General features: G+C 34.8%; 1 protein-coding gene across 16 annotated transcripts in view; it reads left to right on the top strand.

Moving 5' to 3' along the window:
- The window catches only part of Pcm1 (pericentriolar material 1), a 96,165-nt gene that overhangs the window by 26,073 nt on the left and 48,776 nt on the right, over positions 1-21,316 (top strand). For 9 of the 16 annotated variants that reach the window (XM_057752811.1, XM_057752808.1, XM_057752807.1 and 6 more), the window contains 12 exons: positions 3,336-3,513; positions 6,359-6,468; positions 7,963-8,179; positions 9,887-10,085; positions 11,015-11,188; positions 11,687-11,841; positions 11,960-12,189; positions 15,299-15,450; positions 15,579-15,708; positions 16,515-16,655; positions 17,449-17,645; positions 20,640-20,837. In XM_057752811.1, the coding sequence (XP_057608794.1) occupies positions 3,336-3,513; positions 6,359-6,468; positions 7,963-8,179; positions 9,887-10,085; positions 11,015-11,188; positions 11,687-11,841; positions 11,960-12,189; positions 15,299-15,450; positions 15,579-15,708; positions 16,515-16,655; positions 17,449-17,645; positions 20,640-20,837 (2,081 nt within the window). Of the gene's footprint in view, positions 1-3,335; positions 3,514-3,669; positions 3,760-6,358; positions 6,469-7,962; positions 8,180-9,886; positions 10,086-11,014; positions 11,189-11,686; positions 11,842-11,959; positions 12,190-15,298; positions 15,451-15,578; positions 15,709-16,514; positions 16,656-17,448; positions 17,646-20,639; positions 20,838-21,316 lie in introns of all 16 variants that reach the window. The other 7 variants (XM_057752816.1, XM_057752805.1, XM_057752806.1 and 4 more) reach the window with 1 other exon arrangement.

The raw sequence follows: 21,316 nt of genomic DNA, 5'->3' as shown, positions 1-21,316 counted from the left end.
ATACTTTGACAGTTTGTGCTATTCTTTAATTATACAAAGCATTAAGCTAAAGGTACTCCCTTCTGAACAGAAAAGTTCCTGGTTATCTTTAGATTTAATAGTATTGAAAGGGAGAAAATGAATGTGAACTATAGCAGATATCCATTTAAACCCGTCATCTTTCTTTTTACAGTTGATGGGCATTACAGCACATTGGCCGAGTCTCTTTTTCCCCTGCTATGTAACAAAAACCTTCTCTTTTCTTTCTTTCCTTTCTTCCTTCCTTCCTTCCTTCCTTCCTTCCTTCCTTCCTTCCTTCCTTCCTTCCTTCCTTTCTTTCTTTCTCTTTCTTTTCTTTTTTCTTTTTTACATTAATCATAAACTGGTTGGTCTAGTAGCTCAGGCTTCTTATTAATTAATTCTTACATCTTGCATTAAGCCATTATCTTTGTCTGTGTTAGCTACGTGGCTTGGTACCTTTTACTGCGAGGCGGTCACATCTTGCATTCTCTGCGTCTGAAGCCCTTTGTTTCTAAGTCTCATAAGAAAGTATTCTTACAGATAAGAATTACTGTATCTTAAACTTAAATTCTTCCAATTCAACTATCCTTAATCTTGTTTTTGTTTTAATTTTTATTTTGTGTGTGAATGCCTGTGGTAGACCACAACATGCATGTGGAGGTCAAAGGACAACCAGTACTGTTTTCCTTCTACTGTGTGGGTCCTGAAGGTTGACTCAGGCCATCAGGCTTACTGCTTAGTGTGACAGGCTCTCTAATCCACTGAGCCATCCTGCCAACCTTAGTCTTGATTCTTAAGGTCATCACAATATAGCTTACTAATACATACTTCATAAAATGATTTTAATTAAAATCTTAAGTCCATCCATCTGACTTGATTTTTCTCTGCCTACAGAATCTGTCACTCTCCAAATCCCTTCTGCTTCTTCCTTCCTAAGCAGCCTTTTGAAATGTATTATGTTTGAAGAATAGAGGAAAAGGTTTGAGGTCTTACCTTAGATTCGAAGCTGAAAATACCCTAAGAGTTACAGGTTGATAAGAAATAATAGGTATTCTAGTCACATCTATCTACAAAGGCTGGTTCTAATTTTTTGGTGTGTTTTATAGACATAACATTTTGTATTATGTAACTAAGAGGCTCTTCATGTATACCCATGCTTTGTCAGAGGATGTCGTTGGGTATCAGTCCTCAGGTACTTTCTCACCATTTTTTTGAGCTGGCATCTCTCACTAGCCTATAACTGGGCCAAGTAGGCTAGTGCAATTGTCCAATGAGTTCCAAGGGATCTGCATACCTCCACCTTCCAAGAGCTGGGTTTATATGTGGGAACCACCAGGCTTGGCCTTTTAAAAAAGTAAAGGTTCTTAGGATCTAGCTCAAGTTCTTATGCTTATAAGGCAGCAATTCAATTTGTCTTCCCCTTCTCCTTTTTTTTCCTCAAGAAAGGGTCTTACTGTATGTAACCTTGGCTAGGGTCCTATGTAGACCACACTGGCCTGAACTTACAGAGGTGTACCTGCCTATGCCTCTTAAGTACTGAGATGTGCTATCCAGCTTCTCAACTTTTTTCGTAATTGATTATAAATACCAATCTGAAATGTACATTATATATATCAATGTTGATAGCAGTCATTAACTTCCACCAAACTCCAGTTTTTCTCTGAGTACCTAACTAGAGGCTATATGCCTTTGTTCGCTTATATTTTTTCTTTTCTAAGTCACAATGTAAAATGTTGTCATGGTTACCTATTCTTATATACAATAATTCTGGTTCTGCTTGGGAGGAGGTAGATGGAAGAGGCTTTGTGTAGCACTGGTGAAGGATGTCATCCAGGAGGAAACTTCTTGAGCTGTCTGTTTTCTCTGTGGTTTCTCTAGAAATCACGTGTGCCCAGTGAAAGTAGATCAGTGCATTTATTTTTACATAAGAAATCATAAGAAATCACTGACTTGCCTTAGTAATTTTAGTGGGAAATCATTTAAAAAATCTCAACCAAAATTTGTTAATGTGGCAAATTTAAAACCAAATCTCAATATATTAAAGGGAATATTTTATGTCAATGGATTAAATAATAGAACTTTCAAATATTTTGATGGTATATTGATGAATACCATTAAAATATACATTTCTTGTATAATTGGGCTTAAATTTTATTATTTGGGAGCTTTATTTACATTTTTGTCTTTGATTAGTTTTGTTCAGTTGTGTTTTAAATTTTGTATATGCATGTTTTTTTGTTTTTTGTTTTTTTTAAACACACAAGGAGCCTTATGCCTCCTAAGCAAGAACTTTACCACTAAGTCATGCCACCAGCCCACTTGGTCATTACTTCTTTGTAAAATTCTTTTTTTAAAAAAAGATTGATTTATTTTCCATGGTTAAGTGTTTTGCCTATATGTATATATGGGCATCCTGAGCATGTCTGACGCCCACAGAGGTCAAAGTGAGTGTTACATCCCTTGGAACTGGAGCTAAGATGGTTGTGAGCCTCTGTGTGAGTGCTGGGAACAGAACCTGGGTCCTCTGCAAAAGCTGCAATTGCACATAACTGCTGAGCCATCTCTCCAGTCCCACTGTTAGTTTCTTCTGCTTAAATTTGTCTTGTTGCGTATAGAAAGGACGATAAGTACTTAGTGTGTTGGGGAAGTTGGGAGGTGTTTTAATATTCCAAACTCTACTAAATAGACATAATTTAAGAGTCAAAAACTAATAAAGATATCTGATACAAAATAAAGTTTTCTGCTTTCTTATGTACTTAATGTGTTTCAGTTAGGCCTTTTTACATAAGATAATCAACAAATGTACTTAAAAAATCTTCACCTTGGTTGTAAGTTGGTGTTTCTCTCTCTCTCTCTCTCTCTCTCTCTCTCTCTCTCTCTCTCTCTCTCTCTCTCTCAGACACACATACGTGTTCTCATTTGTTTTGGTTGTATATGTTAAAAATCATTTCTAGTATGGGGTAAGAAATTTTTGTTACCTAGTGTTTTGTTTTGTTTTAGAAAAAAAATGTTTTGGAGCACTAATTCTCTATAATCTGTAACTGGCTCCCCTATTCTTTTATTTGTAATATGTGCAGCTTCTTTTGCCTTCAAAGACTTTCAACTTTCTGTTTTGTAGGTCTTTTTTTTTTTTTTTATTTCCTCGTCATAGTTTTTTCACTGTAAAATTACCTAATTATTAATGTGGGGCATTTCAACTTTCTAAGTTTTTAAAACTATCTAGAGTTGTGTATTTAATCAAAATTATTATCTTTGCTGTACTTTGCCACTGACAAATGGAACAGGACCATGAATTTCAACAGTCAGGTATAAGTATTATTGGTCTTATTTTTCAGGCCAGAGATCATCAACAGGAGCCTTTAGAAGAGACAGAAAATTTGAAGAAACAACATGATTTATTAAAAAGAATGTTACAACAGCAGGAGCAGCTGCGCGCTCTACAGGGACGGCAAGCTGCTCTTCTAGCTTTGCAACATAAAGCAGAGCAGGCTATAGCTGTGATGGATGATTCTGGTATGCAACCGTTTTAGAATATTATTTTTCTAAGAAAGGCTCATTAACTATTGCAAAATGAATGCTGTTATTATATAATCAGATCTCGGTTATTAACTAGTGTAGCAACCTGCAAGCAAGGCTTACTCTGTCCTATGCTTTTCTCTGGTTATACAGAAAAAGTTGCAGGAACAACCCCTGGCTATCATACTGTACCGTGCAGACAGACAGCTCGCTCTCCTTTTCATCAGAGAGTACCTTTAAGAGGTAAAAGAGACAGGCCTGTATGTAGTACTGTTTTTTAACATCAAAATGATAGGACTCTTGATGCTCTTGCTTCCAGTTTGGGGGGGTTCCTGTTTGTTTGTTTCATTGTTTTAAATCTCACTCAGCTAAAATTTCTGTTCTTTATTTGCCTTCCAAGGAAACTTAAAAAAAAAAAAATCTTATGTGAACCAGCTTTGCAACATAAAGCTGGTGGCATAATACCTGGAATCCAGCACTCAGAAGGCTGAAGCAGGAGGATCAAAAATCCTTAGGGTCTGGGGTGATGTCTCAGTTGGTAAAGTGTGTGTCCCATAAGCATAAGGACCTCAGTTTAGATCCTCAGCAACCACGTAGAAGCCAAGTGCAGTGGTATACATCTATGACCCCAGCACTGGAAGGGTGAGACAGGAGGATCCCTGAGGTTCAGTAGTCTAGCCAGTTGATGAACGTTGGTTTCAGTGAGTAATCTTGTCTCAAAAATAAGATAGAGAGAGACTAAGGAAGATACCCAGTATCATCAACCTCTGAGGTACATGTGTGTATACAGACCCCTCCCCCAATACATCATAGTGGGACTTTATCTCATAAAATAAGAAAGTGGAAAGGGCTGCAGTTTTGCATGCTTAAGTCTGCCCTGGGTTCAGTCCTTAGCACCTGGAGAATATAAAAACAGATAAAAAGAAGTCTAATAAGGTAGCAGATTAATAGAGCAACTTTAGTGGTCAGTATTAGTAGTTCTGTTATTTCAATTAGATACATGTTTTTACATATGAGCTTTTAAAACTGCTATTATACTTAGTTTTTGTGAGACTCAGAAAATGTTCTTTTTTTTTCCCTCTTTGCCTCAGAGCTGTGTATCATTTAAGTGATGACTGAATTGCTTAGTATTAAGCTTTTTAATTTTGTACTTTGTCTTATTGTCTTCAAACTTTCATTAGGATAAAAATAAGATTGTTTCTTATTAAAACTCAATAAGGTTTAGGCTTCTTTTTAGCTTTATTTTTAATTGACAAATAACAATTGTATATTTTGGGGCACAAAGTGATAGATATAATAATTTCTTCCATTGGCTTAGTTGTTTTCTCATAAATTCTCATAGTTTATTTATCTTTGAGCACTATAATTATGCCATTTTTATTTGCTATTTTGGTTACATAAGTTTCATAAGAGTTACTCACAGGAATGTGAGTGAGGGGTTATCGACAGGATTATGGACACTAACCTTCTTGGCTGTACTCCTGCACCGTAGTCTCTCTCCTGCCCACTAACTGCCTGCAAACCTAATGGAGCAGTGGGGCTCCCAGCGTACCCAATCTCGTTTCTGTAATCTTTTTGAGTACTTGAATTTACACCATTTCATTTGATCATCAGCATTGTAGGCTACTGCTTAAGGCTTTATAGAGAAAATGACAGTTTCTGGCTTGGCTAGGCTCTATACAGAATTTTAGTAGAAATCAATTTAATTCTAGGTTAAAATATGCAAAAAAAATTTTTTTTTACAAAAATATCCTATCATGAATTGCAATAAAAGATTATAACCAGGAGATTGAATTTGAACTCTATATACTTTATCAACAAGAATTTTAGCTTAATAAATTTAAAACAATTTTGCTACTGTGCTTATGAAGTTTTACTGAAGAAAATGATGAAAGCAAGAGTTAGCATTTCTTATGTGTTCAGAAACAGAGCACACCTACCTGCCTTTGGGAAGAATGTGTTTCTTTCTGTCTGGCAAGTTGTAATTTTGGTGTTTTTCACAAGTTTAGACTAGAAAAGGGTTTCTTTCAGTCCTCAATACTAGGAATCTGTTTCGTTTTTTTTTTTTTCCAGCAGAAAATTATTGTATTTTATTTTTTTAAAAAAAGCAGTTTGTAGCTTGTGGCTTCTTTTAACGTTGGAAAGACAAGGTTTCACCATGTATCTGTCTGGAAATCATTCTAGACCAGGCTGGCCTCACAGAGATCCACCTGTCTCTTTCTCCCGAGTGCTGGGATTAAAGGCATACACCATCACCACCCGGCTGGGTTTTGGTTGTTTTTAATAAAGGTGATAAAGCCTATGGTTTTCTAGTGTAATTGACATGGCTTTATGGAACACTGCCATTCTTATTTACATATTGCTAATTTTTGCCCTTTAATGGCTGAAATGGGTAGGCAAGACAAGAACTGTATTCCAGGGAGCCATGATAATTTTCAGTCTGTCCTTTGTAGAAAAACTTGCCATTTCTGTAATATAGTCTGGTTTTCTTGGAAGAGGTAAAGACCTGTCAGCATTAGCTTTTTTTTTTTTTCCAGGATGCCGATTTGCCCTCAGTGCCCTCTATCTAAAGAAACTAATAGAGCCATCCTAGCTGTAATCTAACAGGTCACATCTAGTAATCGGGAATACTAGCCTGCCTTGTTTGTTGAGATTGAAAACACTTTCCTACAGTTTAGCAGTTGTCTCTTTATTTTTACGTCAGATGGTAACTTCTAATAAAATCATTGGCTATAAGTAAGATAATTTTCAAATTATGTTAGGTTGAGCTTCCCCCTGTCCAAATTTTATACTTAGCTTGCTGTTTCTTTATGTTGAATATAGTATTTGATTTTGTTTTTAGTTGCTACAGAAACTACAGGAAGCTTATCTGGAGTCAGCATCACATCTGAACTAAATGAAGAACTGAATGATTTGATCCAGCGTTTTCATAATCAACTTCGTGAGTCTCAGGTAATTGGTTTCTTTTTCTTTCTTGCTTGCCTTTTTTTTTTTTTTATTTTTTATTTTTCCTGAGACAGGTTTCTCTATAGCTTTGGAACCTGTCCTGGAACTAGCTCTTGTAGACCAGGCTGATCTCAGACTCACAGAGATCCGCCTGCCTCTGCCTCCCGAATGCTGGGATTAAAGGCGTGCGCCACCACTGCCTGGTGGTAATTAGTTTCTATAGTTAAGTTTATAAATAACATTAATTAACCCAATGGGTCTCAAACCTTAGTAAACATAGGTCACCTAGCTTGATTTTTAAAAAATGGATACACAAAGTCCCTCTACCTTTAAAATTATTATCCTTAAGATTTGAGTGGGTCCCACATGATCCCATTGCTATTACTGAGAGTCTCCTTTGAGAAACCCTAGGTGAGAGGAGAGGACTGTGTTAAGATTTATTTGTGTATATGTACCTGAATGTATGTATGTATAGCATGTAAATGCACAGGCCCAAAAAGGTATCAGATTCCCTGGAATTGGGGTTACAGGTAGTTGTGAGCTACTCAATGTACATGCTAGGACAGAACTCAGGACTTCTGCAAGAGCAGCAGATGCTCTTAACCAATGAACCATGCATCCATACCCAGAAAAGCTATTTTAATGTACTGAGTAGTAAGGTTTTCATTGTGTAGACTGTTAGATAAACATTCCTTTTACCTCTTTTAAGCACTAGGTGGTTATAACCATTAAGACTTAAAGTTAGGACAGTTATAGTGACACACCTTTAATCCCAGCACTGGGAGGGAGAGTCAGGTGAATGTCTGAATTCAAGATCAGCCTACTTGGTCTATGTAGTAAGTTCTAAGACAGCCAGAACTACCTACTGCATCAAGGAAACAAAAAACTAAAAACAAGAAAGAGACTTAAAGTTAGTTTTAAGTCTATGTCCTTGCATTATTTTATCTAAAAGTTTTAAGAAAGGTTTTTTTTTTTTTTTTTCTTCAGGGAGAGGTAGAATTTTAGTTTGATTTGGTATTGAAGCAAGACAAGCTGACCTTAAATTTTCTGTCTTTCTATGCTAACCTCTTAAAGCGTTAGGATAATGGTTTGTGTTCATGCCTATCAAGTTTTATAATTAATAAATATTTCAGTTTTATGAATTTGTAAAATAAATAATGATGCCTGTGTGAACTTTTAGTGTGGAATTTGGATAAGAATTGGTAAACCATTGCCTTCACACCGGGAAAAGATGTATGATTGAAGGTGAAATCACTCTTGTCTTGCCCACTAAGAAAATGAGTGTGACCAACCATTTTGTACAGTTATCTAGCAAAAGTTACTAAGTTCTTCTGCTGAGCCCTGCCATACCCTATTTAAAGAAACTCTCAGAAACTCAGGAGATTGGGATAACAGTGTTAATAGCAAAATAGGAAGCAGTAGATATCAACACACAGTAAAATGTGGCTTTTTATTACCTTCACCTCAAATGATCTTTTTCTTTTTCTTTTTTAAACTAAGCCTCCCACTGTTCCAGACAACAGAAGACAGGCAGAAAGCCTTTCATTAACTAGAGAAATTTCTCAGAGCAGAAATCCCTCAGTTTCTGAACATTTACCTGATGAGAAAGTCCAGCTTTTTAGTAAAATGAGAGTACTACAGGAAAAGAAACAGAAAATGGACAAATTACTTGGAGAACTCCATACCCTTCGAGACCAGCATCTGAACAATTCATCATGTGAGTAAATCTGACTCAGCAGTGTTAAGTAAAGGGCATATAAGTATATATGCTGGCACAGAGCAGTCACTTAGTAACTCTTTGATAAGGTAACAAATACAGTTCCACAAAAATTATAATTTTTGAGGAAGAAACTTGAATATGAAAAGCTCTTAATAAGCCAATATGTGATAAAGAGCCAAATAGATGCTAAGTCTACAAAAAAAAAAAAAAAAAAGAAAAAAGAAAGAAATTTGGGTAATTCAGATCTAGTCTCTAGTCTTTATTATTTTACTAAAAGTTTTTCTCAATCCTAGTTCCTGCCCCTTAGTATTAGAAGCTTAATTGCTAGAAATTGAAATCACCTGGGGTAACTCAACTGACCGTTATTATTATAACATTCCAGTTGTTATCTGAATAAGAAGTTAGTAGTGGATAAGAACACCATTTTTAGAATCCCCATTCTTGGGCTGGAAAGATGGCTCAGCAGCTAAAAGCACTTACTGCTTTTGCAGAGAACCCAGGTTTGGTTCCCATGACCCACATTAGGTAGCTTACAACTGCCCATCACTTCAGTTCCAGGGGATTCAATGCCATCTGGTTTTTATGGGCACTTGCATGTATGTGATGCACATAATTCATGCAGGTACATATTTATCTAAAATATAAGTAAGTCATTTAAAATAACAGAATCATATGTTCTCTTTTGGTATTTTTTGTGTTTTGAGACAAGGTTTACAGTGGAGCTCAGGCTCACTTCAAATGTCCAACACTCTTGCATCAGTCTCCCCAAGGGCTTGGACTATATGTTTGCACTGCTACATCCAGCTTGGAGAAGTAGTTCTTTATTCTTCATGTAATTCCTGATTCTCTGCCACTTTCAAAGAAACCTTACTATTTCTGCCCTGAAACACTTATCTTCCACCTCTTGATCTCAGCTACCCTCCTCTTCCTGTAGAGGATAATATCAGTTATTTTATGAACAGAGGAAGGCAACTAAGGAAAATAAAATTTGTAAGGTATGATTATGGCCTTGGGTCAGTTTTATATACAAAGAATGTCATACTTTACCGACTGACAGCTGACTAAAAGACCACTCCTCCTTCTAGAAAACAGTAAGAGCAGTAGTTACAGGAACAATGGTTAAGGAATAGTGTAAAAAGAGATCATTAGGAACTAGCTGTGATAATTGTGGCGTTAAAATGAGAAGGAAGCACTGATAGTCACACTGAGAAAAAGGTAAATGGCAGTACTTTCAAAATAGTAGGAGGTAGAAAAATACATAGTCTTTATTATTTACCTGCCAGGATTGGCCTTTTGTGTTCTGTACGTCATACATAGTGATACCATTCAACTTAACGTGAGACAAGTTTATGCTATTGTTCTTTTGGTTGTTTTCTAGCATATAGCATTGTAATGCTTTGCAGTTTCTGTCTTATTTTCTCCCTTCTATTTTAATTCAGTGACTATAATGCAGAAGTGCTAGACTATCTAAAAGGAAGATGTAAAAATATTTTTCCTTGTGTATTTTGAAGTGTTTTGTTGTGAACTGTGTTAATAAATGGCCTGCCAGTGTATATACATAAACTTTTAGGATTTAAATCTGCAGATTTTAAAATGTGAATGAATTTTATTTTCTGTTTTTTATAAGTATGCAAACTGTGAAAACATGCTGCTTCATACCATTTTTATTTATGGCAACTGTGTATCTTTTTCTCTCTTTTTCAGTTGTGCCTTCAACTTCTCTCCAAAGAAGTGGGGATAAGAGAAGTTCAACTGTAGCTCTCTCTGCTCCTGTAGGCTTTGCACCAGTTGTCAATGGAGAGTCCAATAGCCTTATATCCTCTGTTCCTTGTCCTGCGACTTCTCTGGTTTCTCAGAATGAGAGTGAAAATGAAGGTCATCTAAATCCAGCTGAAAAACTACAGTAAAATACTTTTTACAATCATTGTTCACATATATTAAGTAATTAGAATTAAATAATGAGGATTTTTAAACTTTCGAAAATTTGTAAGAAACTGAAGTTAGTAAGATAAACATTCTTCAGATATATGGTGGAAAAAGGAGGGAATGTAATATATATTAATCTTATTGGTTGACTAAAAGAAGTAAGATAGCATAGGTAGTTTCTGTAGACTGCTATTAATTGATCTTTTTTTTTGGTTTTTCGAGACAGGGTTTCTCTGTGGTTTTGGAGCCTGTCCTGGAACTAGCTCTTGTAGACCAGGCTGGTCTCGAACTCACAGAGATCCGCCTGCCTCTGCCTCCCGAGTGCTGGGATTAAAGGCGTGCACCACCAACGCCCGGCTTAATTGATCATTTTTTAATAAAAGAGTTAGAAATACCAAGAACTCTATGTAAAATGTTTTAATATTCAAAGAATAAGATCCAGACTCTAGACTCATAGCTTTGAAATGATGTTTTATACAAGACTGTGTCAGTGTGAGCAGAACACTTGGAAAGCTTCTGCTTCTTCACCTGCAAAACAGGGACTATGTATATGACATTTCAGTTCATGTTTTGGGGTTTTGCTTGTTTTGTTTTACCTTTTGTTTCTGTTTGTTTGTCTGTTTTGAGATAGGGTCTCACTATATATAGCCAGCCTTGACTGGCCTGGAACTCACGACATAGACCAGGGTGGCCTTGAACTTAACAGAGTTGTGCTTGCCTCTGTCTCTTGAGTGTTGTGATGAAAGGCATGTGCCTACATGTACAGCTGAAACTGTATTTTTAAAAACTGACAGGTGCCCTGAATACTTAACTTGGTCTATCTATATTTGTGGGTGTATGTGCCAACTACTATTAAGTGAAAATAGTGTATTTTTTTCTAAAATGGTGTTATATTTTTTTAATCAGGAAGTTAAATGAAGTTCAAAAGAGATTGAATGAATTGAGAGAATTAGTTCATTATTATGAACAAACATCAGATATGATGACAGATGCTGTAAATGAAAATACAAAAGATGAAGAAACTGAAGAGTCAGACTATGATTCTGAGCATGAAAATTCTGAACCTGTTACTAACATTAGGTGACAGCATTTAAGTTTCTTTTTCCCAATGTATTCATCTGAACTTAATGCTTGTATGGGGGCTGGGATGGAGGGATACATCAGTGAAATATTGTTTCCTTCTTATTTAAGCTTTTTCCTTGTAAGTTAACTGTTAGTGTAATAATCATTCTTACCCTATAAAGAAAAGGAAGGAAATATTGAAGGCAGTAATTTAGTAAAATTTCTATTTGTTACTGAATGCAAGTAAATTTAAAAAGTATAAAATTGAGCATTTTCTTTTCCTACTGCTATACTTTAGGTATATTTTGAGTTTTCACATGCTTTTATTCATAAACTTCTAAATTTTTGGAAAAGTTAATGAAAAATAGGAGTCTATTATTAAGAATTTGATCTAAAATGGTTTAGTTAATGCTGTTCTTTGCTTGAAACTGGTTTATTATAGCTCTACGTAGGTAGATTTTTTTTTTGAATTTTTATTTTTGTTGTTTTAAATAACTGGGCATTAATTTCTTTCAGGAATCCACAGGTAGCTTCCACCTGGAATGAAGTGAATAGTAACAGTAATACACCGTGTGTTTCTAATAATAGAGATGGGAGATCAGTTAATTCTAACTGTGAAATTAACAACAGATCTGCTGCCAACATCAGAGCTCTAAACATGCCTCCATTAGGTATGATTTCTTATATTCACAGAAATGTTGCCATATTACTCTAGTGAAGTAGATTATCTTTGATTTATACTCTTAAAGTTTTAAAATCATTTATTTGAATGATACTTGTTTTTAACAGACTGTCGATATAATAGAGAAGGAGAACAGAGGTTGCATGTAGCACAAGGTGAAGATGAGGAGGAGGAGGAAGTAGAGGAGGAAGGAGTCAGTGGGGCTTCATTATCTAGCCATAGGAGCAGTCTGGTTGATGAGGCACCAGAAGATGAAGAATTTGAACAGAAGATAAGTAGACTCATGGCTGCAAAAGAGAAACTTAAACAGCTCCAAGATCTTGTTGCTATGGTCCAGGTAAGTTACTTGTTTAAATAGTATAGTCATATAAGATGAAATTTTTGTGTATGTTTGATGATTATGTTGGTATAACTCCTTTTCTTTCCATTTCTTATATTGAATTGAGACCCCTTACATAACTAAGCAAGCATGTTACCACCAAAAGTTTCATCCCCAGCCCTGTATTTGTGTCTTAGATGTTACTATTAAAGGTTTAGTGGCTTAATTGCTATATATCAGATATTGGCAAACTCTTCCTGGTAAAGTTGAGAAATTGAGCCTGACATGACGGTGCACATCTGTAGTCCTATCACTTGGGAAATGGAGGCAATTCAAGGAGGAGTTCAAGGTTATCCTTGGCTAAATCTAAGTTGGAGTTCTGCTTTGGGCACAAAAGACTGTCTTGGAAAAAAAATGGGAAGAGGGATTAGAGTAGGTAAATTTTGTTGTAATAACGCCTTTTACAACTTAGAGTGAGAGTGCAGCCATCTGTATATAAAAACCCAAGAGCATGACTGTGTACCAGTATAGTTTGATCTACAACCCCACATAATTTTGCTTTTGCTGATGATACTGGCCTCATGTATAGGTCCATAACATCATCATAAGGTAGATATTAAACAGATTGAAAAAGTGTTAATTGCCCAATGTTACATAATTATGACTGCCAGAATTTACATTGCCTATTGCAGAGCCTGAGATCTTAACCTACTTGATGTAAAAAAATAAAAAGAAAATCCAAATGTTAGCATGTTAGTAAAGTTCAACTATTAATACATGATTTTGAAATAATTTATACACATGCACATGTCAATACTAACCCTTCTTTATCTAATGTGGTCCAAAAGATCTACTGAGCATTTTACAGTTTCCTGTGGTAGGTAAAATTTTTCTAGAGTAGCAAAAATGGTTTTAACTTGTGAAATTATTTCTTTGCTTTCTTTTTATTTCTTTCCATTGCCATGTATTACCATAAATTTTCATTTGAATGGAAAATTTCTAATTGCTCTCCAGAATTACTGTTAATTGATATTCTAAGCGAAGTGAGTTCATGTCCCCAGACCTTTGATTACATTTTTATTATATTGGTATACTATAACTTGTTTACACATTATTGGTAATGACTTTTGGGTTTTTTCTAAATTATTCCTATGAGAACAAAAGCTGTTGAAGAAAGTGCATAAACATGTACAAGCATACAAGTAAACTTAGGCATGTAAAACGTGCATAACTTAGAAGAACACCTTTTGAGATGTGATTTATTTAGTCATGTATTTGAAGAGTATCGGGAAGAGCACCTAAGCTAATGACATTGGTTGCATATGAATATTGAAATTAATAGAAAGAATCGGTGGGCATCTTTCTGAATTCCTACTTTACTTTTTGAAATGCATGAAACAGCTTTGGAAACAAATAATAGCAATAAGCCAAGTTATCCTGAATATTTTTACATATTTGTAAGAACTCATATTTGCTAATTGTTATTTTCTATTTCCCATTATTTTTTTTTAAGACAGTGGTTCTCAACCTGTGGGTTGTGACCACTTTGGGGATTGAATGACCCCTTTATAGGAGTCATATATCAGCTATCCTGCATATCAGATCTTTACATTATGATTCATAGCAGTAGCAAAGTTACAGTTATGAAATAACAATGAAAATAATTGTATGGCTGGGGGGTCACCACGACATGAAGAACTGTATTAAAGGGTCACATCATTAGGAAGGTTGAGAACCACTCCTTTAAGATCACAAAATAGTACATAGGAAAACTGAAGTATGAGAAATAAGCTTTGTTTTGAATTAGAACTCTTATTTTTTTCCATATACTATTTTATGAAAATACTTTATTTTCAGCTTCTTTATTTCTTAAGTTATAGCCTGGTTCTTGCCATTGTCCTCTTCTATGCTCACTGGGCTAGGTTAGTCTTTTGATTGATACAGAGACGAATTGAATTGTCATTTCAGAGTTCATAGTTCTATGATTAATAAGAATCAGTTTGTTATGATTTTATTAGAATATTGTTTCTAAAAGTTAAATTTCAGATGCAAACTTCAGAGAAAGCATGGAATATAAATAAGTTAAATATTTTCAAGAAAATGAATGAGGTCATTTTCAACTCCCTGTTAATCAGTGCATTAGTTCAACAAAAGAAAAAAAATCTACTGCTAGTCAGATTTAAAAAAACTTTGTTTTTTGAGTAATCACTATAGATTTCAGATAGGATGTCCTTTTTTTCTGAGAGAGAGAGAGAGAGAGAGAGAGAGAGAGAGAGAGAGAGAGAGAGAGAGAGAGAGAGAGAGGAGAAAGGTCTCATTCTGTATCTTGGGCTGGCCAGAAGTTCACTATGGATAACCCTAGCTGGTCTTCTAACTCATGGAGATCCTCTTCTTTTGTTAGCCATTTGAATACAGTACTGGAATTACAGGAATGAGCCATCATGTCCATCTCATTGTATCATAACTATTGGTACTTGTTTGACAAATTAAAGACAGAAATGAGTAAGAGGGCAATTTTTAAACAGATAGTGGTCATGGATTATTTGCAGTAATATAAATGTTGAATCCTAAAATATCATTTGATATCGTAAAATAACGTTAATATCGTTTCCTACTCCATAGTGATTATTTTAGCTTTTTATATTTGTCACAGAGCTCTTTGATAGCAGCCCATTATCTCAACAAAATGAGAAATAGCTAGTTAATTTGTAAGGGTTTCTTAATTCATAACACTAATGAAATATCTGAAGTTAAGTAACTTTTTAAGGAAAAAAAAACTCATTTAGTTTACAGTTTGGAGGAGTTAAGGGTCCACATTCTGACTGAGTGTTATAAGGCCATGCAAGACAGTACATGGCAATAGATGGGCATGTTAGGACCTTGGGCATATAAAACATTCAATACCCAGAACTGCAAATAAAAATTTTTAATGGGCTCATTTTAGTTTTAGCACTTAATTAATTTATCATTGATAAAAGATACACTTTGGTTTTCTGTAAAAGTATTATAAGAGTATAATACCTCTGTGGTATTGTTTTATGTTTTATAGCCTAGTAAGTTGTGTAAAGTATAAATTTGATAATTTCTTTGGATTTCCAAACAGTTTTATATAATTGTGCTGTTTTAGGATGATGACGCAGCTCAAATGAGTGTCTCAGCCAATACATCAAATTTGGGTGATTTCTATGCAGCAGCAGAAGATACCAAACAAAATTCAAATAATGCAAGAGAAAATTCTAATAAAACACAAAAAGACACTGGAGTAAATGAAAAAACAAGGTATAGTAAGCTTTTGGCTTTCATAAAAAAAAAGTTCACAGCCACTTATTTAGAAAGGGTCTTACTGTATTGTTTTTTGCTTAGTATAAATTTATTGAAGTTCACAGATAATGTCACTTTAATTATAGAGAGAAATTTTATGAGGCTAAACTACAGCAGCAACAGAGAGAGCTGAAACAGTTGCAGGAGGAAAGAAAGAAATTGATTGAAATTCAAGAGAAAATTCAAGCTGTGCAAAAGGCATGCCCCGACCTTCAGGTAATTGTAAATTTATTTCTTTCAGTGTGCTTGAAAAATGTTTAAAACCTAATGTCGGTTTAAAGTCTGTCTTTACTGCTAGTTTTCTGAGTGCTGAGATGAGTGAACTAATAATGAAATGGGTTTGGTTATGTTTCTACTTTGAAAGGTAGTACATGGGAATCAAATGATTGCTTCTATTTTGGTATTGGGCTTTTTAAAATAATTTATTTAACTATATTTTTATATGCATTGGTGTGAAGGTGTTAGGACCCCTGGAACTGAACTTACAGACAGTTATGAGCTGCCACGTGGGTGCTGGGAATTGACCCTTGGTCCTCTGGAAGCGGAGCCAGTGCTCTTAAACTCTCAGCCATCTCTGTAGCCCTATATTTTGTTTTTGAAAAAAGAACATCAAAATTATGTTTCTAATACAAATATTTTCTAAGTTTGTACTTTTTCTATTTTTTCTAATCCTTTTGTCTTTTATCCCCAATATAAATAATATCCAGAGGAGTATGTGCCAAGGTTGGGTGTAGTGTAAAACCTCCTCCCCAGTATTTGACTCCTATTTTTTTTACTGTTCCTGATTGTTTACTACTCATCACCTTTAGCCTGTTATCATCTTTGTTCTCTTCTGTTGTCCTTGGATCATGGTGGTGATTGTAGTCTCAATATCAGATTAATACAGCACTAGAGCTCTAGAGAAGTAAAATAACTATGAGATTAAATTCAGTTATTTTAGTACTTTATAGTAATATTTGTTTTATATATATGCATATGTATATACATATACATTTGTTTTGTTTTTGTTGTTGTTCATTTAGCTATCAGCCACTAGTAAGAGTAGTGGGCCCACCAAAAAGTATCTCCCAGCTATTACTTCAACTCCAACTGTTAATGAAAATGAGACCAGCACAAGCAAATCTGTTATTGAGCCTGAAGATTCTTCAGTAGTGGATAATGAGGTATGGTACAGTCTACTGTTTTGTTCCTCAATTGGATCCTAACTCCCAAATCTGTAAAATAGTTTTTTTGGGGGGAATGATGGGGGGAAAAACTGCTCTTGGGATGAGTCTTTGGGGCCTTTGACCTATTGGATGGGTGATATATGTGAAGTATATTTTCTGTGTCTCTTTTAGTTGGGGAATAAATCTTACCCCAAATTATGCTGGTATTGTTTTAAAATAGTCAAATTCTATATTAGCAAATATGAGGAATAGTTATAGCAAACACAAATCATTTTAGTTAGAAGGGCTTATTGAGTATTTCATTTATATTTGATTTGTAGAAAAATATCATAGCTTTTCCCAAATAGTTCACGAGTATTTCTTAGTTTCCCGAACAATTGATGACTGCCTTTATCTTATCCCTAAAATACTATTTAACCCTTATGAACATCTTTAAAAGATTTTAGCTTAGTATTTTTAATTGTGTGTGGGTTGTTGGGGGATATGTACAAGTGAGTGTAGATGTCCTTGGAGGTCAGAGGTGTCAGGCATCCCTGGGATCTAGAGTTAGGGGCAGTTGTGAGCCACTTGATAATGGTGCTGGAAACTAAATTCAGATCGAAGAATTTGCAAGAGTGGTATACATTCTTAACTTGAGTGATTTCTCTAGTTCCCTAGATGGATATTGGAGAATGAAAGTGGAAACATTGGCAATAGATTATTGTTGGACTGACAATATCATTAAGAGTTCTATTCTTTAAGTCTTCAACAAATCCAAATATTTACTTGACTCTGATTTTTAAAATAATAGTTGTGGTCAGACATGCGAAGACATGAAATGTTAAGGGAAGAGCTACGACAGAGAAGGAAGCAACTTGAAGCTCTCATGGCTGAACACCAAAGGAGGCAAGGTCTAGCGGAGACTTCTTCTCCAGTGGCTAGATCGTTATCATTGAGAAGTGATGGATCTGAGAACCTGTGTACCCCTCAGCAAAGCAGAACAGAAAAGTAAGAAAGCTGTTTAAAATATATTTTTAAAATATTATTTACCCAGAACTTAAAAGCAAGGCAGACTCATTTTCCTACACAACACAGCACAAGTCAACTGTATGACTGATCGGCTATTTTTCCATATGTTTTCCAGCCAGCCATTTTCTGTTCTGCAGCTTCTCTTTCTATTTCAGTTACTATGGTATTTTACAGTATTTGATCAAATGATGATACAGATCTTTTGTTTGTTTGTTTGTTGTTTTGTTTTGTTTTTCCGAGACAGGGTTTCTCTGTTTTGCAGCTCTGACTGTCTTTGAACTCGCAAGATCTGTCTGCACCACTGCTGCAGGATGATCTTTCAAATTTTACTTTCTTTGCAAAGTTTTATACTTTATAAAATTTCATTATAAAATGAAAAATATGTGATGTTTTGTGGTGTTGTTTTTCAGACTAGAATGATATATTGTTTTGTGGCATAGTTTCAGGTAACAAAGACTGGCCTTGAACTACAAGTGGAGCTCAAAATAACCTTGAACTTGCTACTTGCCTCCACCTCCTCAGGGCTGAGATTATAGGCAAGTTCCATCAGGCCCAGTTGAAATACTTTTTATCTTTTTATTTATTTATTTTTGTTTTTGTTATTGTTGATTTTTCGAGACAGGGTTTCTCTAGCTTTGGAGCCTGTCCTGGAGCTAGCTCTTGTAAGCCAGACTGGCCTCCAACGCACAGAGATCCTCCTGCTTCTGCCTCCTGAGTGCTGGGATTAAAGTTGTGCGCCACCACCTCCCTGCTGAAATATTTTTTATTTTAAATTGTATATCTAACATTTGTAAGGTTCCTGAGAATAATCATAAATTATTTTTATATAAAACATTAAATTTTTAGAAATAAGTTTGAAGGGTCCACATTTGGAAAATTTGTAAAAGAATGATTTGTAAAATAACTAGCTATATAGTAGTATTTAATCTAAAATTTTGAAACCTAGATAGGTTGAAGCCTTATTAGATGACATTTCCAGAATGTTTCACATGCTCTCTTCTTAAGAGTTTTCATACTTGTAAAGTCTCAATGTACATTTTATTTACATCATATTCTGTTCTCTTCTGGCAGAGCATTTGCTCTTTTACAGAAGTCTTGAGATATTTTTGATGAGCATCTGGTTTCAGAATCATTGGTGTAGAGACTCATTTCTTAACCTGTGGCTTGTGACCCCTCCTATGGGTTCATGATACTGAATGCAACTGAGTGGAGGCAGGACTTGCAAAATTTTTTGGTTATTTCAATCATACAAAATATATTCAGAATCAATTTATTATTAATAATATATTCAGCCAAAAATATATTCAGAATTAAATGCAAAGTGAATCCAAGGTGTTTCCAATATTGCCAACCTGTGTTGCAGCATGTGATTTAACTATAGCCTTGGCTTTAAGAAACATACATGTGCATTATGTACTGCCTACAAGGCCACCCCAACATATTGACAAAAACTGCCTCAAACATTTGTGTGGTACAAATTGCTGCGTTTTAGTAAAAACATACAAAATCTTCCCCTTTTAACAAGTCTAGTTATGAAAACATTTAATTTTTTATCATATATTATCCTGTTAGCATCAAATTTAGACTTTCTTTGCATTATTTTTTGTTCTATTGTTCATTGTAAAAAATTTTACTTTGAGTTGCTGACTTTTAAACTTACAAAAAATGAATTTTGGCTTGATTAGGATAGATTTTCCAATATTTTCCAAGATGATCTTAAAAATCCTTCTTGTAATTTTGTATTACTCACTTATGCAAAGTAGAATTCTAAGCATTTAAAATTATGAGCTCAAAGTATTTATTGATGAACTGAAAAACAATAAAGATGTTCTGTGTACTTCAGTCTCAAATATTCCTACCATTTTAATTAATTTCTATTTTATTTTTCAATTATGTATGTGTATGTATAGGAGTATGTATATGCCAGCATATAAGCCTGTGGAGGTGTGGAGGCTATAGCCATTGGATCTCCTTAGAGCTGTAGTTGTAGGTGGTGGATGCAGAAGAGTAAACTGAGGTTCCATGAAAGAACAGCAAGTGCTCTTAACTGTTGAGCCATCTCTCTAGTCCCTCAAAGATTTCCTCTCTCTCTCTCTCTCTTTCTCTCTCTCTCTCTCTTTTTTTTGAGACAGGGTTTCTCTGTGAAACCCTAGCTGTCACTCTGTAGACCAAACTGGTCGAATTCAGAGATCCACTTGCCTCTGCCTCCCAAGTGCTGGAATTAAAGGTGTGTGCCCCCACCACTTAGCCAAGATTTAATTATTTATATAAAAATAAACAAGTATATCATCTCCTTAGTATTTTTTAATAAATGATAAGATTATGTTTATATACGCCAAAGAATTTTTAAAAATAAATTTCTTTGATTATCAGAAGATGTTTAGATTGCATACCTATTTGATCCATCTTTCTACTCAGGGCATGTAAAAATTTCTTGAATGGAAAGGGATTGTGAAAGGAGACAGTTTAGCATGTCTAGGTCTAGGGTTGTGTGTTTTAATATACCAGTAGATATGGTGGCTATTTAAAGTAAGTTAAAGTTAGTTCGTTTTCTCTCTAGTCACATGGGTAGAATTTTAAGTGCTTAGTATTCATATGTATCTATATGTACTGCATAGGGCAGCACCGATATAGATCGTTACCACTATTGCAGAAAGCTCTGTTAGGTAGCACCAGAATAGAGTGCTATCACCTAGGGAATGGCTGAGGGAAGTTTAGATTAGGAGAAAATTCCCAGATGTGATGATTATTTTAATTTCTATGAAATATTTTCTTGTGGAAGGCAAGCTACACATTTTATATGACAGCAACAGAAGATAGCATCTCACAGAATTATTATAACTTTTGTAATTATAATTTTTGTATTTGTTCATGCTTTCATATACATATATAAATAAATCTTGAGCATTGTAACTCTTAAAATATCTAGCTAATCTCCATAATGATGCCTGTTTTATGTCTCATTATCCCTAGAACAATGGCAACTTGGGGAGGTTCTACTCAATGTGCATTAGATGAAGAAGGAGATGAAGATGGTTATCTTTCAGAAGGAATTGTTCGGACAGATGAAGAAGAAGAAGAGGAGCAAGATGCCAGTTCCAATGATAACTTTCCTAGTTATCACCCTAGTATGAATCAAAGTTCTTATAATGTAAAGGAAACTAAAAATAGGTTAGTTTCAGTGTTAAAATTTTATTTGAATTTTAAGTATTTCAGGTTTTTATGGTACCAAAAATTCTGTGGTTCACATCAACTAATTAATCAAGTACCTTGAATTTTGGTTCAGTAATGGTACTAACTATTCAAAGGTAATGCAGATCTCACAGATTAGTCCTATAAGCGTATTCTTTTCAGTGTAAGTGCCCAACTTAACTGTATTCTCCTGTGTTGATTAAAGTGAGAGTTTCCCCAGTCTGTCTTTAGATCTAATAATTTGCTACAACTCAGGAAATCACATTACCAGTTTATTCTGAAGTTTTGATCTTTGTGGAATAGTTATGAGGAATGAGTCTAGAGTGAGAAAGTGTGGAGCGCTTCCATGCCTTGGATATAAGCACTTTCATTGGTCACCACCCTTGATATTCTCTGAAGTCATTATTAAAGAGATTTTATGAAAGTAAGTTTCTTTATGTAGCCATGGTTGACTAAAT

Source organism: Chionomys nivalis, chromosome 20 (genome assembly GCF_950005125.1).
Source record: "Chionomys nivalis chromosome 20, mChiNiv1.1, whole genome shotgun sequence".
Classification (NCBI taxonomy): domain Eukaryota; kingdom Metazoa; phylum Chordata; class Mammalia; order Rodentia; family Cricetidae; genus Chionomys; species Chionomys nivalis.
The sequence above is the reverse complement of the archived record's forward strand: the minus strand, read 5'-3'. Positions and strand labels throughout refer to the sequence as shown.